Source organism: Ambystoma mexicanum, chromosome 3p, assembly GCF_040938575.1.
Source record: "Ambystoma mexicanum isolate Mex_15411 chromosome 3p, UKY_AmexF1_1, whole genome shotgun sequence".
NCBI lineage: Eukaryota > Metazoa > Chordata > Amphibia > Caudata > Ambystomatidae > Ambystoma > Ambystoma mexicanum.
In genome coordinates this window covers 1050138870-1050157997 of record NC_090925.1, presented here as the reverse complement: position 1 = coordinate 1050157997, position 19128 = coordinate 1050138870, and the positions used below count along the sequence as shown (strand labels likewise).

Sequence of the window (19128 nt, the reverse complement as noted above, 5' to 3'; positions counted from 1 at the left end):
CTGACCGGCAGTTTAAACAGCTCAACGATAAGATACCCATTTCATGTTGAATGGCACGTACATACCATATGTTAGACAGGTTATTCTGGTCGAATGTAAAGTAATCAGCAGTGGAAGGGTAGATGGGAGGGTACTGGGCAATCAAAAGCTGCTCAATAGTACGTAGGAAGATGAAGAGCTAGAAATATGACTGGTTAAAACTCATTAAAGCAGGCAAGCTTGTATTTGGTTGAATAACTTCTTCCCGTTTGCTGCAAGGTATGTCTGTAGACTTATGCATTCATTTGTGGTGGAATCTTGAGCAATAGGAGGTAAAAGGACAGGCAACACATGTCTGCTGGCACAAAGTCCTTTTTTAATAAATCAAGAAAAAAAATGAACAAACAAAATATCAGAACACTTGCCTGAGGCATTTCAAAGCCCAGATCCTTCAAGTCCAATTCCAAACTTCTTGGCTGCCTCGCTGCAAGCCACCTTTCCAGCTTTACTTCCTGGGTAGTGGGAATTCGAAAATTTTGAGCAAGAAAATAGTGCTTTTCATCAGGTCCTCAAATGGGTCCGTTTCTGTTTTGCCACTAGGGCCTCTTCTCCCTTGCAAAGTTTCTGTGGAAAGTGAAAGGAAAGAAAAGTGAAACTGCAAATAAGCTGAATAAAAGAAGTCAGGAAACTGGTAACTTAAAAACAGTTTATCATGGCTCAGCCAAGTAGGATTTGGGCTTACTTTCGCCAGCTGCTACCGGAAAGCCACACATTTCAATGGAAGTTAATCACGCTTCTCTTTAAAGAAACAAACGTTGCTAAACGAAACTGTATCAATCAGCATTCCATTCTGTATAAGATTCTAGAAAGTGGTTTCTCTGTTTTCAGAACTCCTATCATTAGGAGAATGCTGCTCAAATGGAATTAAAAAAATAAAATCAACATGTATGCAGCCACATTGCAAAAACCGAAGTGCCTTAAGGTGTCGCTGTTTATATGGCTCAAAATCGAGACTACTGTAAAGGTATGAAATCTGACCTTAGTTCCTAAACTTAGACATGTACCTCATTATGCGCAACTAGTTTAGAAGGTTGCGATTTGAGTTGAAATGTTCCTGAACATCTTAAAAAATGAAAACCCCATGGGGACATGTACTGAATGAAATCAATACTATGTGTCACCAAAAAAAAAAATGGTACATACAATTAACCGTCAGCATTGAGCTGTTGCATCAGGAAAGAGCAGCACCGGCTACAAAAAAAGAAGCAGGGTGAGGCACGCCTTTTCCTTTAGCTAGAGAAGATCCCTCAAAGCAACTGCACGCTAGCAAGGGACATTCTAAAATTACCGGGCAATAAAGGTCTGGTGTTCATGTGTGTATTGCTATTGGGTGGGGGTAGAGGGGAAGGGGTGACGGGTGAATGCATAGACATTGCGAGTACAGCAGTAGTGACCAGGTAGTTCCCTGCTCCTTCAGAAAAACGAAGATGGGGCTTTTCTGCCATGGCAGCGTGAAATAATCAGGCGGCCAGGGAGGGCATAAACAGAAAATATGCATTAAGTAGCCGCTTCAGAGCCCCACCCAGGGCACTGCATCACTCCTACTCCCAACAGTCACCCTTGCGAATTCTCCACACCCAAGTTCCACACTAAAGCATATATAACCTTTCCAACAAACAAACAAAAAATTTAACAATTTCACATTCTATTACATTTTTGTATTCAATAGCGCATCTCCGATAGTATACAATATAGTTTCCATACCACTAATAAGCGTGTTCCATAACGATTCTTACGTAAAATACTGTTTGTTGCCATAACATTATTATAAAATTCATACTCTAAATCTCACCTAAAAAATATACAACTTGACACTCCATAATGTCGTGCATATGCTCACACGATTTCATTTCATGATGTTATCTTTCCATCTGCCAGGAGCTACTCTAATCCTGGAACTGCACACATCACTCACTTCATCAATCCCACGTGGTTTGTCACTCCTTTCTGCATACCCATCACTCACGTGCTCCCTCCCGGGACTCCACACCGTGGCCGGCCTAAACTTGGCCACTCTCGCCCATCCTCCAGACACTCCTTGCCATCCTTCTTGGTTCAAAATACACCGATTGTCCATTGCACACTGTACGGTTTTCAAATCTTCAGCCAGTCTCCCACCCCTGCTTGATCCTTGGTGGAACACTTTAGTTTCTTATCATAATTCTTCTTGTAATTGCACACTCTGCATTATTTGACCCCCTTCCAAAGCAATTTCCCCTCTCCCGTCCACCCCAAAACACAGGGGACACAAATCAGACTTCATATCTCTCCTCATCACAAAAGGTGAATATACATTCATCGGGTGAGGCATCGGGTGAGTGGTATGCCTAAACGTGTCAATCGTTTCCCACATAACCTGTTCCCACTGCAAACCACTTTCCAATGTGAATGGTAAATTGTTCCTAATAATCCTATTTACCCTCTCAACCAAACCGTTACTTTGTGGGCGTTATAATGACGTCCTGGGATTAGCAATACTATGTACCTTCACTCCGTTAGCACTCACTATGTACTTGGGATATCCCTCACATGCACATACTGCAAATAAGAAATCAATTACTAACCTGATAGTCACAGAGCTGTCAAACGAAATATCAAACCACCTTGATGTGTAATCTACCGATTTGATCAGGATGCAACACTCCTTGCTCACAGTCTTTATTGGACCCATCACATCAATCCCTACTTTTCCCCCCCCCACATCTCCATCAGCATGCCCACAGGTCTTAATGTTACCAAATCTGTCATCCTGGCCTCATTACTTTCTGCAAACGCTTGGCAATCCTTCAATGCACTCTCCACTATGTCATTCATTCGTAGCCACCAGTATTGCCCCCATAATCTCCTTTTCATAAGACTACGACCCAAATGTCCTTAATTACAATTTTATGTCTCACTGCTCGGGCAGGAATCAGCTTCTCCTTTCTTGCCAAACAAAATGCACACGCCGCTAGCTCCTCTTAAGCCATTATAAATTCTGTTTCGGCCTCTGGTTTGTTGGGCCAGCTCCTCTTTACCCATTATATATGCTATGGCGTGTGAGGGGGTAAAACCGTAGATTGGTGTGCTAAGGCCGTCAACTAGTATCATGTGGTAAGCTGCAGCACTTGAGGTATTCCCCTTAACCTCTACTTTGAAAGTATACAATCGGCATGACTGTGCTGGAGACTTGCGCCAAACCACTAAATATTCAGCATATGTGAAAGGCATTCAAAGTCAATGTATTGGTGTCATTTATTGGTGTTCTCGGTAACAGCCGACACGTATTTCAACACTTAGTCGTCCTTAAGGCAACTTTTTCTGGGTGAAAATATCCCAAATTAGTGATGCTCCAATGTTCTATATTCCCAATTCATACATGTGTACTTCAAGTGAAGTCTTTATGATAGGATCCACTCTATTGATGTCTTGTGACATTTGGCTCTGGTCTAAGATCTATGTTAGATCGCCATACCATGTCTGATCCCCGAGTGGAGATCAATTGAACCAGTGGTTTATGGTCACTCTCTCTACAAAAAGGTATTTTCCCACAAATATGACCTAAAATATGATGTTTCCCAACAACATGCTCATACCTCCATCTCAAATACAGAGTATTTCTATTCACACTCACTCAATGCCTTTGAGGCAAATGCAATAAGTACATGTTTTTGCCTTTGACTCAACACTGCCCCTATTTCTCTCTGATTCGCATCTACAGTTAGGAACGTTCTTCCATCCATTTCAAACCTAGGCAAAGAAAGTAGATGCATTTGCAATTGCTCCTTTAATGCCATCAAATGCCTCTCTCATTCTTTCCGACCATCTAAAAAGTACACCCTTCAACACTTACTTCAAAAAAGCCGTTCTTTCAGAAAAATTCAGAATACATTTAACGTAGAACTCTACTAGATCCAAAATAAGTTTAATTGCTCTGTCTTCTGGTTCTCATACTCCTTTGATCGCTCCTACCAGTTCTGGCTTTTGTTTTAGCCCTTCTCTTACAACCATATGTCCTTATAAGTAATCTTGGTCACTTTAAACCTGCACTTTTCTTTTTTCACTGTTTAACCCACCTCTTTCAGAGTCGCCAACACATGCATCAACAGTCGTGCTTCTTTTGTTCCAATGCACACACTAAAACATCATCCTGGAAACTATACCCTTGCTTCAAATTTTCCAGGCCCCTTTGAAAAACGGCACTTGCAGAAGCTAGTCCAAAAGGCATACCTTTATACTGGTGGGCACCCATTGGTGTTATAAACAAAGCAATATGTTGTGAATCAAGGTTCAAATCTATTTGATGATATGCGGATAATCGCTCAACGGTTGAAAACCATCTCACCTTTTCCCCAAAGTGTACAATATAATGAAGAGGGCAGCCATTCCCGTGCCTCAAGTAGCGATTATCCCTGGTCTACACAATTTCACCAACTCCCCTTCCAACTTCTCCTTCATGCTCAAAGGCACCCGTCTCCCTTTGTGAGCCGTAAGTACAGCGCCCCATTTCAATATCATCATGCTGTTTAAAGCTTCTAACTGTTAGATTCCTTCCCTGAACAATTCTGGTAATCTTTTTACCATTTCTTCCCCCATATGCTTCCCAAAGAAGCAACGTGCATTTGGTTCTCCTGCCCATTTTTGAATTCCCTTTGTATGCGCCATCAATGTCTCCAACTCAATAAATTGCCCCCCCTCTCAGTGACATACAGTCTCTGCAATTACTCAGTTCCCTACTCCTAGATCACACCACTCAAAACCTGAAAAGATTGGTATTCCTCCATATGCAGGAGGTTCAATGTTATTCTGCCGTACATCTTTGTGTCCTTTTCGTATGCATCACCCGTTTGCAATACTAATGTTTATGGTGATCCCAAATCCACCAGCATCTGCACTTGTACATCTTCTATTGTATCCTCTATAAACAGTGGTCTATAAATTCTTTCTTCCTCCTTCTCCATCGCTCTGGATGTGTACCACAAACTTAGAATAGTCTCTTGCTTCATCCATGTTCACTGCGTTTACCCGGTGCTTTCGACCCTTGCTCCTTACTCTCGCCAAATCGGGATCTGCGTGAAATGACCGAATGCAAAGACCCCCCCCCCCCACCTTACCCCTATACATTTTTATTAACTCTACCCCCCCCCCCACATATATATCTGTGGAAAAATGGACTTTTGGGGGTCAGACTTTTTGCCCTCTGTCATTTTGTCCTATTCCCCAAATTGCAGGATATACACACTTTAGCAAAAGACCTTTTCTTGTTGCACTTCCTGTGCATTCCATTGCTTGCTGGACAATCCCAGCCTGATGCAATAAGGCCCATAATTCTGCACTGGAAACAGGCCCCTTTATTTGTTCCAATTGATGCTTCCACAAATACTTGGGAACTCTTTTCTGGCCACCACCGCCATTACTCCTTCATATTGTTGCACTGCTTGGATTTCCTTTTCACTGTTCCCACCACTTGTTTCTTTCATTTCCAGGTATCAAGCACAATTCTTGCTCAATTCAATGCTCCTTGCCATTGCTAATGCCTCACTATATGTGGGATTTTTTGCTTGCCGTAACTTCTCTTGCAGATTAGTGTGCGCCATGCGTAGAACCAATTGATCCCCAATGTAATCGTCTTCTATGACAGTGAAAGGACATGAAAGGACATGAAACGATCTAGATCCTCAGATCTACTATGTAAGCATCCACACCACTCTCCGTTGGTCTCTGCTTGCAGGAAAAAAACATATACTGTTCCAAAACAATGTTTGTGTTATGCCCACACTGTTCCTCCATTTTCCATAGTGCTTTTTACAGATAGTGCCCTTGAAAGCGGCATCACCCTCACCATTAACTCTCACCGCTTCTTTGCCAAATAGTTCATCAGTGCGGCATGTTTGCGTTCATCTAAAAACTTGTCACCCCTCATGACCAAAATAAATCTTTCCATTCTTCCCATTCCTTAATGGGCTCCCGTGGAGGCTTATTTGACTAGCCATTTTGTGTTAACTTAACTGCAACTTATTTGTTCCTATTCGCTTCAGCAATCTGCCTGAAAGTGTCCCTTGCAAATGGATGTGTAGCTCGTAACTCACACTCGCCTTCTTTAATCCACTGTGAGAGTGTCTAACTTGTCAGAGCGCCTCCACGCACTCTCCTGATAAATAAGCACATCACACACTCTAATCTGCCTGGGGGCTTGTGTCTCTCTTAAACGCATTACGGGGGACCTTGCACCCCCCCCCCGCCACTGCCCTCTATGGTTCACCGCTCATACAGGTGGCCAATGCCACAAGTAGACTTGCACTGACCTGTGCTAGTCTGCTCTGCCTCCTTCCCATGCAGTTGTTGGCCAGATCAACAGCAGTCCCCCTATTACTTCACCACCAGCTCACTAATGTGTTGCTCGCTCTTGCCGTTTACCCCATTGTCACCAATAAAATTATGGCGAGGCGGCCGGCGAGGGCATACACAGTATGAGCCCTGCACAACATCACACCTTCTCCCAACCGTCAACCGCCACCTTCCAGAATTCCCCTCACGTCAAGAACTTGGAAACAGCCAAGTTCCACATTGTAACAGTGGTGGGATGAAAAATGTGCTGCAAGTTCAAACATATAATGTAAATAAATTCAGGAGGCAGTGATGCAGGGGCGGGAATCAATCAGATCTGGGGACAATAGTTTGCTCTATGCACGTCCCAAAATGCTTCATACAGAGCTCAATAAGAAATGCTCACCGCTTCCATGGTGCAAAGTCACAATGTAACCGTTCGACTCCCCCCCCCCCCCACGAGCCCCCCCGACACTGCCACCGCTTTGTCGTTTGTTTTGTCTTTGTGTGCCCTACGAAAATGTAAATAAATAAATGCACTCACAAATTACAGATTTAACTGAGCATTGTTCCACAGTATAGTAGTTATGCATATAATAGCCACAAAATAAAACAGCAGGTCTTGGACAGAACAAAAATGCAGTTTGCAATACATTATTTAATGTTAGAGAGTTCTGTGTTGTGTTGTAAATTCTACAATGATTGTTTAAAGGACCAAAGTATTTTACGCTGGCTACAAACACAAAACTCTAATCCCACGATGTTGAAATCAAGGCCCTTCCAAATTTCTCTAGGCATTCCAATAAAAATATTCCTTCGGCACTTTTTGCTCGAATTCAGGTGAAGCAATAACACAATCGAACCAAGACAGTTTCAGATATGAAGAATTTAACAGCAAATGTTAGAACGAACAAAGATTGGAGTGTGCCATTCCTCACAGGGCCCAAGCAGGTGTCAACTACTTCCTAGCACTAACTCATACTTTGAACGCATATTAGCGAGAATCTGTAGACTATTCTACTATGGCAAGCAAACATGTAACCTTGCATCATGAATGCACATTAAGAAACCATGGAAGATTTAGATTTAGATTACCGAGAACCGACTGCAGATTAAAGCAAATATTTAAATAAACTGATCACTTACAATGAAAATAAGAACGGTCAAAGGTAGCAGTAGCTGGAAGAAGGTCCAACATGTAAGTTAACCTTCACAGAACAAGAACACAGAACTTTTTCTGTATTTCATAGGCCAAAGTAAAAACAATCACAAAGTAAATAAAACAAATAGGATTTAAAGTCTTGAAAGGTAAATCACAAGACTATTTCACCAGTTGCTTACAATTAATCTACAGGGTGGAACTAAGGCAAATAAAATCCAGAGAATAGATGTGGATGGAGGAAGTTCCACCTAGTCAGAAGATCTGAATACATACCTCATCAACACTAGGACAAGATGTCCGATTTCAACAATCCTATTTCATGTCTGGTGATTTGTCATGCTCGTCTTGCCCGCCCCATCCTCGTCATCCAAGTTTTCCATTCAAGACCTTAATTACCTCTCCAATCAAGCATGTGTGCCCTGTAATGGCAGAGTAGGTATATATGCTCTGCACTATCATCCTACAGGAAAAGGAGGAAAAGAAAACTTGCGGCATGCACAAACATTATTATACAGCCCTGTTAAGACATTCCACTAACCTGAAAGCTATTTTAACCGCAACCGTCATTGCCCAGTACCAGTATACCAATCTAGTTAACAAAAACAGATTTAAGGCTGAATGCCAGAGTACTGATCAAGAGAGCAGAAGGCCATGAATATGTAATTGAGAGCCATTTTGCTTGGTTTTCCGGCTCACTGCCATGCAGAATACCGACACCCAATTATCTACATATTTAGTTATTAAGCATAACTGAATGACTGCAAAAACATTTGTAAGGCACCAATTTCTGAATTACCAACTCAATGTACCGATCTTGAAAACAACCAATAAACAGGTGCCACCTTTAAATCAGACAAGAGCAACTGTTGGTCGGATAAAGAAATTCATGATTGTATGGTGTAACCCATTGAAAAGCAGAGGACCCTTAGCTTTAAATACAAGCCTACCTTGAATCTCACAACATCCTAGGCAAGAGACAGTCCGGCTTTCGTCCACGCCATGGCACAGAGTCAGTGCTACTCGACCTAAAAAAACAACTCCTAAAAAATATGTATAAAGGCAAATGTGCTATCCTCCTACTCCTTGACCTGTCGGCTGCATTCGACCTAGTCGACCATAAAACTCCAAAGGTGCACCTCTCCAAAACAGCTCATTTCTCCACTGAAGCCACAGCATGGATCTCATCCTTCCTGGAGGGCAGAGCTATGAGGGTCTACTCAGACCAAGCGTCAGCCACTCCCTCCCCATCATCTGCGGAGTACCACAAGGTTCTTGCACCTCCCCTACACTATACAACTTATTCACACTCCCTCTTTTCAACGACTTAGAAGAATTCGGCATTACATTCACCAACTATGCCGATGATACACAAATTCTTCTCCCATTAACTGGTGTTTACGAACAAGACCTAAAAACCTTACAAAACACATATGCCATCATCCAGGCCTGGATGGCAGCCAACGGCCTCTGTCTCAATGGAGACAAGACAGAGATCCTACTGGTAGGCCCTAAAGAATCCCTCAGCAAGCTAGACAACGAATACAGCCCCTTCCTAATTGAGAACTCGGCAAGCTCAGTCTCCTCTGCCGTAAAAGCGCTGGGAGTATGACAATGCATTACTTACCGTAAAAGCATTTCTGATGGTTGTATCTGCTTAGATTCACAGGCTGTGCATAGGTCCGACATCCAGTGGTCACTGCGGAGTATTGCATTTTGTTTTTCGTAGTCGAAAAAGGGACGTCGACAAGGCATGTCTGTAACACTATCCCTATAGTGACGTGCGTTGTACCCAGAATCCCTCACGCGTCGAGGTCCCTCTGTTTGTATTTTTCTGCCCTGAGGGAGCCTTCTAGACGTGAGTGAGTACAGAAAAGAGAAATATAGAAAAGGATGTCTATGTTCCTTCCATCCGAGCGGGGAGGAAGGGTGGGCGCATGTGAATCGAAGCAGATACAACCATCGGAAATGCTTTTACGGTAAGTAATGCATTGTCTTCTGATGTTTGTTAATCTGCTTAGAATCACATGCTGTGCATAGACTAGCGAGCAGTACCCGGAGTTGGCGGTGGGTTATGAGAAGGAACAGTAGAGAAAAGATGTCCTAATACTGCCTGTCCCACCTGGGAATCAGATCTAGAGTGTGCCTCTAGACAGTAGTGTTTTGTAAAGGTGTGCACAGAACTCCAGGTAGCCGCTTTGCAGATGGACTCAAGGGGAACATTTGCAATGAACGCTATGGAAGCCCCAGTGCCTCGAGTGGAACTTGCTCTTGGCTTGAAGGGTAGTTCTCTCTTAGCAAGAGTGTAACAGAGAGTGATGCATTGAACAATCCATCTAGATATAGTGGACTTTGAAACTTCATCTCCTTCTCTTCCTGCTGCCACAGAGACAAAGAACTGATTAGTCTTTCTCAGTGGTCTGGTTCTTTCCATGTAGAACATGACAGCTCTGCGTACATCTAGTGTATGCAGACTTTTTTCTCCCAAGCTGGAAGGGTTTTGAAAGAACGTTGGTAGTTCTATTGACTGGTTTACATGAAATTTCGAGATGAATTTTGGTGCAAACCTTGGGTGTGTGCGTAGAACCACGTTATCCTTGTGAACTGTTACGAAGGGGTCTAGTACAGAAAGAGCCTGTAGTTCACTTACTCTCCTAATGGAGGTGATAGCTATTAGGAAAGCAGTCTTAAGAGTGAGGTCTTTAAGAGTTGCCTTGTGCATGGGTTAGAAAGGAGGGCCCATGAGTCTAGAAAGTACCACATTTAAGTCCCATCCGGGAGCTGGGTTAGCTATCAGAGGGTGTATTCGCTTTACCCCCTCCATGAAGGCCTTGATAACTGGTATCTTCCACCACGACACTAAGTTGGGAAGTGGTGTATGCAGAAAGTGCCGCTAGTTGGACTTTAATGGAATTGAACACTAGACCTGAATCCAGTAAATGGGTCAAGTACAGAACAATGTTAGTGGGAGAGCAGTCAACCGGGTTGATGCTCTTACCTCTAACACCAGATGACAAATATTTTCCACTTGCTAGAATAGCAGTGGCGAGTATTAGGTTTTCTGGCTTCCCTGAGGATGTCCATACATCTCTGCGGGAGTTGTAAATGTCCAAATTATATGATCTCAGGAGCCAGGCTGCTAAGTTCATGGTCTGAGGGCATGGATGCAGTGTCCTGCCCTTGTCCTGTGACAGCATGTTGTACGGGCAGGGAAGTTTCACTGGGGGAGATAGGGACATCTCCATCAAGTGAGCGAACCATGGCTGCCGGGCCCACATTGGGGCCACTAGTATCATGGTAACCTGCTCCTGATGCATCTTGTGCACCACTTTGTTGAGAAGGGGAGTTGGGGAAAGGAGTAAACAAATTTCCCTGACCATTGAATCGACAGACCGTTCCCCTTGGACTGGTTCTGGGGGTACCTGGAGGCGTAACTTTGGCATTGTGAGTTCTCCAGAGTTGCGAACAGGTCTATTTCCGGGAATCCCCATTGCGTGAAGACGTCTAAGACGATGTCTTCGTGCAATTGCCATTCGTACTCTTCGGGCAGGGGGAAGTCTCTGCTGAGTTTGTCTGCTAGCAGATTGAGTTCCCCTGGTACATGTTGTGATAGTAGGAACATTTTGTGTTTGAGAGCCCACTTCCATATATTCTGGGACAGCTTGGACAGTCCTGGAGAGTGAGTGCCCCCTTGCTTGTTGAGGTAGTACATGGCTGTGGTGCTGTCTGTGAGGACCATCACTGTCTTTCCTTGTAAGTGTTCCTGAAAGGCTTTCAGTGCTTTGAACACCGCTAGTAGTTCCAGCAGGTTTATATGCTTGGATGCTAAGCTCGGAGTCCACGCTCCGTGAGCAGTCTGATGGGATAGGTGAGCCCCCATCCTGTAAGGGATGCGTCTCTGGTTAGAGTGGCTTCCACTGCGGGTGTGGCAAAAGTTTTCCCTAATAACAGGTTTTCTTTTGTCCACCACCGTAGCGAGAGAACCAAGGCCTGCGAGACCACTACTAGATCGTCCCATTGTCCGCTGGCCTGACACCACTGGCTGTAGAGCCACTCTTGCATTGGGCGCATGCGCAGGCGCGCGTGAGGTGCCAAATAAATACATGACGCCATCATCCCTAGCAAGCGCATTGCTTTGCGTACCGTAACCTCTTGACCTGCCACATAATGGGGGATCTGAAACAGCATGTTTTGGACCCTCTCGGAGGGGAAGACAAAGCCGTCCTTTGTTCGAATTAGAGCCCCTTTGAATTGTTTGATTTGGCTGGGGTCTAAGCTGGACTTCTTTTCGTTGATGGAGAAGCCCAGTTGGGACAAAAGGTCTACGGTCTTTTGGGTATTGGAGAAGCATGTTTCGTAAGAATCCCCTATTATGAGCCAGTCGTCGAGATAAGGGTATACCGGGATGGATAACCTGCGCAGGTGGGCCGCTGCCACTGCCAGTACTTTCGTGAATACCCTTGGTGCAGATGCTATCCCGAAGGGTAGTACTCTGAACTGGTAGTGTTTGTTCTCTATCTTGAACCTGAGGTATTTTCTGTGCGCTGGCAACATTAAAATATGAAAGTAGGCATCTTTCATGTCTAGTGTTGTCATGTAATCCCCCTGTGATAACAGTGGGATTACTTCATGCAAGGTCACCATACGAAACTTTTGGGGTTTGACAAACTTGTTCGCTGGGCGCAGATCTAATACAGGGCGCATGGTTAAGTCCTTTTTGGGTACAAGGAAGTACACTGAATAAATACCTTCTGTTACCTGAGATAGGGGGACAGCCTCTATAGCTTTCAGTAGCTCTTCTACTTCTTGAAGAAGAATGGTGAGGTGTTCCGGTGTCATGCGTCGGTTCCGTGGGGGTCTGTACTTGGGTGGACCGTTGAATTCGATGCAGTATCCGTGGGCTATGGTGGATAATACCCAGCGGTCTGACGATATTCCCTCCCATGCTGAAAGGAACGATGTTAGCCGGCCCCCGACCGGTGATGCATGGGAGGGGACCCGAATCTTCGGGTCATTTGTTGGTATTGGGCGTGGAACCTTTGGGGCTGGAGCCGCGACCTCTTCCTCTGCCACGGCGTTGGCCTCTTTGACTGAACTGGGTGTTGTTACCCTGGTTAGAGGGCCAGTTGGTACCAGAGTAAAATTGCTGTTGGTTTTGCTGCTGGCGTTGGCCACGAAAGGAGCGTCTATTGCCATAGCCGCGTCTGTTAGGGGGCCTAGAAATTTGAGTCTTGATGGTATCAAACTCTTTCTTCGCATGTTCTAGGGCCTCATCAACTGCTTTCCCAAACAGATGTGTTTGTTCTATGGGCTTATTTATCAGGGAAGCCTGAGTTTCCGGCTTAAATCCCTAATTGCGCAGCCAGACATGGCGTTTGAGAAGTATTCCCTGAACCAGGGAACGGCCAGCCGTCTCTGCGGCATCTAAGGAGTTCTTTACGATGCCCTGGTTTACAAGAGTTCCCTCTGAGATTATAGCTAACAGGCGTGAACGTAGGGGTTCTGGTGCGTCCTCTGCTTCGCTGCGCAGCTTGCTCCACTGTGCATCTGCGTAGCTAGCTAGTAGGGAATTGTTATTTGCAATCTAGTTGAGAAGGCGGCGGACGTCGTGATTCTCTTCCCAAGTGCATAGAGCTTCTTGCCCTCTTTGTCAGGTGGTGCCTCACTAGTGGATAGTGGTACCTCCGCTCTTTTCCTTGTATTAGTAACTACGAGGGAGTCGGGAATAGAATGTCCTCTGATGTACAAAGGGTCAGAGGACGAAGGGCTGAAGAGCTTCTCTATCCGAGGGTTGACCCCTCTGACTAAGGCAGGATTGGAAAGGGAAGGAGTTATTCTTCTCTTTATAGAAGCCAGGAGCGGAATAGACTGACTAACAGGGGCTTTTTCTTTAATAACTTTCTCTACAAAGTCTATGTCAGTAAGAGTCTCCCCTGTGTCTATTTCAAAATGCGCTGCTGCCTTGCGCAATAGTGCATTAAGTGAAGGTTGGTCATCTATGGGAGAGGTGTTTCCAATAGGTGAATCCTTGGGAGGAGAAGGGTGAAAGACATCAGGGTCTGAGTGCACTGATGGGGATTGCCAAGGCTGCACTGATGGGGATTGCCAGGGCTGCGAGGTAGCTGTATCTTCTTCGAAAGCTCCTGCATTAGTGTAAGGATCTTCTTCAAACCCCTCTTCCTCATGTTCATCCTCTCCACCCAAACACTCCTCATCTTCCTGGAGGTATTGCTCCTCTTCAGTGAGGTCATATACGTCTGTAGAAGGGGAAACAGCCTAGGAATCTTGACCCTAGGGTCATCCTGGGGCCATTCTCTTGGTCTTTTGGGTGTAGGTGGGTTTTGGTTTCCCAAAAACCTTTCCATTTTCTCGATACAAGAATGGAGTCTTTCAAGGGTCTCATGAGGGACCCCTGAATAGTCTAGAGGGGGGAAATCAGTGTTTTTACCTTCAAAACGCTTAGAACGCTCCCACAACGTCGAAAAAAGGTTTCCGTCGCCTTCTGAAAAGCCCTCTGATAGTTCAGAAGTGCCCTTAGATGAAGGGGGCAGTTCCTGGCTACTATTGTGCTTTTTCGGCGTTTCCATAGCTTTTTGTGCGGTATTCGACGTTTGTTTCGTCGTCCGCTTACGTTTGTCTTCGGAAACAATTCTCGACAACGAGTTTGTCAGTAGAGGACACTGGTGTCGACGTTGCCTGCGTTACGCGTTGTTCCTAGACGGCCGCTCTATGGAGCGTTACGTCGGATGATTTTGGGGTAGCGCCCGTGTTTGATGAAAGCCCAATCGCTGGTCGCTGCTGCATTTGCGGGTGGGGCTTGAGACCCTTACGGTCTGAGGTAGACGCCGGAGTGCCCTGCATCCCCTTCGGCGCTGATGGATCCTTCGTCTTCGACGAAGAGCCGTGGGTTGTGTGCTTAGGCCTATGGGGTCTATGTGCGTCCTTGTCGCCGGGGTGTTCATCCCCATAAGCAGGGCGTGAGCCGAGCCCGTCGGGGCCGGGGACGGACGTCGAGGAGCGCGAGCGCTCCTTCTGTGGGTTAATGACTTCCGTAACGGACGTCGAGTTATCACCCTCCTCGTCACTTTCTGTAACAGCGGCGGCGGGTGAGGAAACCGACTTCGACATAGCGTAGTCCGCCCACCTCTTAACTTTGCGTTCTTTAAGAGTTCTTGGTTTCAAGAGCTTACAGGCCGCGCAGCTGTTCTCCTTATGATCGAGGGGCAAGCAGTGATTACAGAGCTTGTGTTTGTCCTTCCAAGTGCATTTGCCCCTACAGCGTGGGCAAAACTTAAAAGGTGTCCTCTCCATAGCTGAGGCAATAATAACTGGTGATAACAACCCCAAGGGAAAGATAGGGGAGAAAGAAAGACATTCTCAAAGAGAAGATAAAAGTTCGAACCCCCACTCTCCCTACTGTATGTTGGCCGGCGAGGCCAGGCCACGTGTTCGGCAGCGCCGAAGGATCTCCTCCGTCTCTTCCCCTCCATCGAAAACTTGCTCGGCGGAGAAACAGCTTCACAGCTAAAGTCGAGGGGAGGGATCTTTAACAATATAATAAGTATAATTAAGGACCGAGGTCCGTAGTAAGTATTTGCAATGTCTCTCTAGGAGCTCCGCGTAAGGCGACCAGAAGCTGGGCGGAAAAAAACAATCTGAGGGACCTCGACGCGTGAGGGATTGTGGGTACAACGCACGTCACTATAGGGATAGTGTTACAGACACGCCTTGTCGACGTCCCCTTTTCGACTACGAAAAACAAAATGCAATACTCCGCAGTGACCACTGGATGTCGGACCTATGCACAGCATGTGATTCTAAGCAGATTAACAAACATCAGAAACCTAGATTCTACCTTGTCCATGGACAGACATGTTAGCTACATCTCCTCCTCAGCAGCCCTAACAACCAAAATAATCACTGCAGTAAAGCCTCACCTATCCACTAGAAACTGCCTCAACATCGCGAGGGCCACCATAGGTGCCAAACTAAACTACTGCAACGTCCTCCTACTAGGCACCTCTGCCAAAAACATTAATAGACTTCAAGTCACTCAGAATAACGCCTTGAGAGCAGCCCTCAACATTCCTAGGAGGGAACACATCTCCCTAGCAAGACAAAATGCCCACTGTCTCCCAGTCAAAGAGCGCATCCAGTTCAAGACTCTCACCATTACCCACAGATGCATATGCCATTCTGCCCCTGGCTACCTAACAGAACGTATACAACCAGTTCAGACACTCAGACCCAAAAGGAACTGGTACACGAACCAACTCTCAGTCCCCAACTTCAATAGAGCTAAAGCGGGCAGCTCAAGTTTCGAAGTCCTAGCGCCAAAAGCTTGGAACTCCCTACCGCCCAAACAGAGCTGAATCATCCCTTATAGCCTTCAGAAAAGCACTTAAAACCACTCTATTTAAGTGACTCCTACTTAAAATATGACTGCAATGCTATCAATGTATGTAAGCTACAACTGTACCATGCTCACTGTTCCCATCTAACCTCGGAACCTTTAGGTATGTCGGTAATTATGTAACCATTCATCTCGTGATACTCACCCATGCCAAGTAAACCTTTTTGTAACAGCGCCACGATGCTCGAAGACAGCTGTGTGCTTTAAAAATGCAAATAAATAAATCATTTACCCCCAAATTTCTTTAAACTGAAACAAGATCTACAAGAAGGTTATCTTGAGCAAAGTGGAAAGCTTCAGCTGGGGTATAAGGTGAAACCTTTTTAGATGGATAAAGGGGGTCCATAATATGCCATGCCTTAATGGAAAGAGAACTACCTTACAATCAACCTTATGAAGCAAGAGCCAGAAGAATAATCTTCAAAGTTGTGAAACATGGTCACTCCTTAGCCCGAATACTAGCTTATGGTTAGGTTCAAGTTATATACCTGTAACTCTTGTTCTCCAGCATGGGTGTGTCATGGATCCACATGCTCATGAATATTCCCCGTCAAGCTTGGAATCCTCTTTTGCTTGAAAACTGTATTTCTCCTTTAAACCAATCACTGTCCTCTGGGTCATACTGCCCCCATCTTCCTAAGCTCCACCCGTGATGGCCATCTTCAGATTTGGTAAGCACGTAAAGTGGCAGTATGAATCAAGAGCCACAGAGGGGAATGAGGGTGGGTTTACATATCATATCAAATCAATACACATGAAGACCCATGCTGGAGAACATGATTTACAGGTAAGTAACTTAAACCTTGTCCAGCATGGGGTCTGGCATAGATTCACATGGTAATGAATAATGATTACACAGACAACCACAGGAGGTGGCAATGCTCAACAAAGCAACAACACTTACCCCTGGAACAGAATCACCTCAAGTGAACAGGTTCCGTAGCACTGCTTGGCTGACCCGGGACTCCTCCCTGGAATCCCTGTTGACGCAGTAAAACCTTGTGAAGGTGTGCATGAGCCTCCACGTAGCAGCCCTGCAGATGTCGAGCAGGGGCACATGAGAGAGAAACGCTATTGTTGCAGCAATGGCTCTGGTAGAGTGGGCCCCCAGCCAGCCAGGAAGAGGTCTGTTAGCCAGACAATGACAGTGCATGATGCAGCCAGAGACACCTGCAGATGGAAGCCTTGGACAAGGCCTTTCCGTGATTTACAGGTCCAAAGGTCACTAACAACTGAGAAGTCTTCTGAAAACTCTTTGTGCATGCCACTTCAAATTTCAAATTACAAGCAACTACCCGTGAATGCAAGGTTCTATCCGCTTTGATGACTGATTCGGGAAGAAGACCGGCAACACCAAAGGCTCATTGAGGTGGAATTCCAATGGCACATTAGGCATGAATGTGTGTTTTGTACGCAGTACCACCCTAGTAGCGTGGAAGGATAATTATGGCAACTTGCAGGATGGCGCCTGGATCTCCCCGACCCGCCTGGCCGAAGTGATTGCCACGAGGAACGCTGTGTTCCTTGAGAGAAACTTGAGCGGCACCTGATGCATCAGCTCAAAGGCAGGTCCAATTATCTCAGCCAAGACCACATTAAGTTCCCAAGCTGGGGCAGGAGCCTTCACTGCCGGAAAAGTCCTGAAGAGGCCATTTAGGACCTCCCTGACAAGCCTGTGCAACCACAGGGAAGGCCTACCAGATTTCCTGGTGCAACGGGTTATGGCAGCCAAGTGAACCTTGATGGATGCGTGAGCCAGACCAGCCTTGGCCAAAGAAAGAAGGTATGGCAGGAGCTCTGGGGCTGTAACAAGCATAGGATTAATCTACTGAGCCCTGCACCACACAGAGAAACGCTTCTACTTATGGCCGTAGCAAGTCAACGTTGAAGAGGCTCTGGCCTTGGCCAGGATGTCCTTACATTCCGCAGGTGAAGAGTAATGTCCAAGTTCTAGGGCTGCAGGAGCCAGGCCCTGAGGTTCAGTGACACTGGGTTGTGACATAGAATCGCCCCTCCCTCTATGGCGAGAAGATCGGGAAATATTGGCAGCCTGATGGACAGGGCTGTTGACAGACGCAGCAGGTCTGGGTACCAGATTTGCCGCGGCCACGCCAGAGCGAGGAGTATCATCTTGCAGTGACACAGTCCGAATATAATGATCACTCACAGGAGAAGTGGGATCGGAGGGAAAGCATATGCCCCACCACTGTATTGCTTGTCAGAACTCCTCGTTGAGGGCGATCTTGTCCGTCCAGGATCCAGAGGTTTGCAGCCACCTCATATACAGATACTCCTGGACAGGACTCATCTGTAGTCTGCATAGGAGGACAAGGTTGATTCAGGAGGACATCATGCTTAACAGTGACTTGACGGCTCGCACATTAGCAGACTGTGCCGACAAGCGCTTCACCTTCCCTAGGGTGGCTACCAACTTCTCTTCTGAGGTAGACGCCAGGCAATTCACTGAGGCGGGCTCCCAGAAACGTAGCATTCTGCGATGGCACCAGGCAGAACTTGATAATTTATGGTGAATCCCAGATCCGTCAGCAGACGCACAGTCCTTGCAGTTTGCTGGCTCGCCAGAGAATGAGAGCCGGATCGAACTAGCCAATTATCCAGGTAAGGGTAGATGTGGATACTTTCCAGGCAAAGATGCGCCGCCAAGCACTTTGTGAAGCCCCTCAGGACAATTTCAGGCCGAAGGGAAGTGCATTGAACTGATAGTGTCACCCCGGGGCCACCAACTGCAGGAACTTGCGGTGCTTTGGACAGATGGGCACGTGGAAGTAGGCGTCCGCCATGTCCATAGATGCCAGAAGTAAACTTCCTCCAGTTGGCAGAGCATGTGCTGCAACATGACCATCTGGAACTTCAAGTACTTGAGGCGTCGCAGGTCCAGGATCAACCTCCACCCTCTGTTTTCTTACGGACCAGAAAGTATCTGGAGTACACTCCGGAGCCCCAGAGGTGCTTGGGGAACAGGCTCTATCGCCCCTTTTTTCAACATGGCATGGACCTCCTGCAGCAGCTATGCCATGTTCTGTTCTTGACAAGCCACAGGAGGAATACAAGGATACCTGCGTTGGAACTCCACAGTGTGCCACTGTCCGAGAGCGTCCAGCACCCATCTGTCAGTGGTGATGGTCTTCCACACGCTGACGAACCTCACCAGCTGGCCTCCCACTGGGGTGCACAAGTGGGGGCCCCCGAG

General features: G+C 46.2%; 1 protein-coding gene across 2 annotated transcripts in view; it reads right to left on the bottom strand.

Annotated features, from left to right (window-relative positions):
* The window catches only part of CREBRF (CREB3 regulatory factor), a 741844-nt gene that overhangs the window by 528866 nt on the left and 193850 nt on the right, over positions 1–19128 (bottom strand). For both annotated transcript variants that reach the window (XR_011304479.1, XM_069652415.1), the window contains exon 2: positions 405–603. Coding sequence is in view for 1 of the 2 variants with exons in the window: in XM_069652415.1 (XP_069508516.1) it covers positions 405–413 (9 nt within the window). In the remaining variant the exon portion in view is untranslated. The remainder of the gene's footprint in view (positions 1–404; positions 604–19128) is intronic.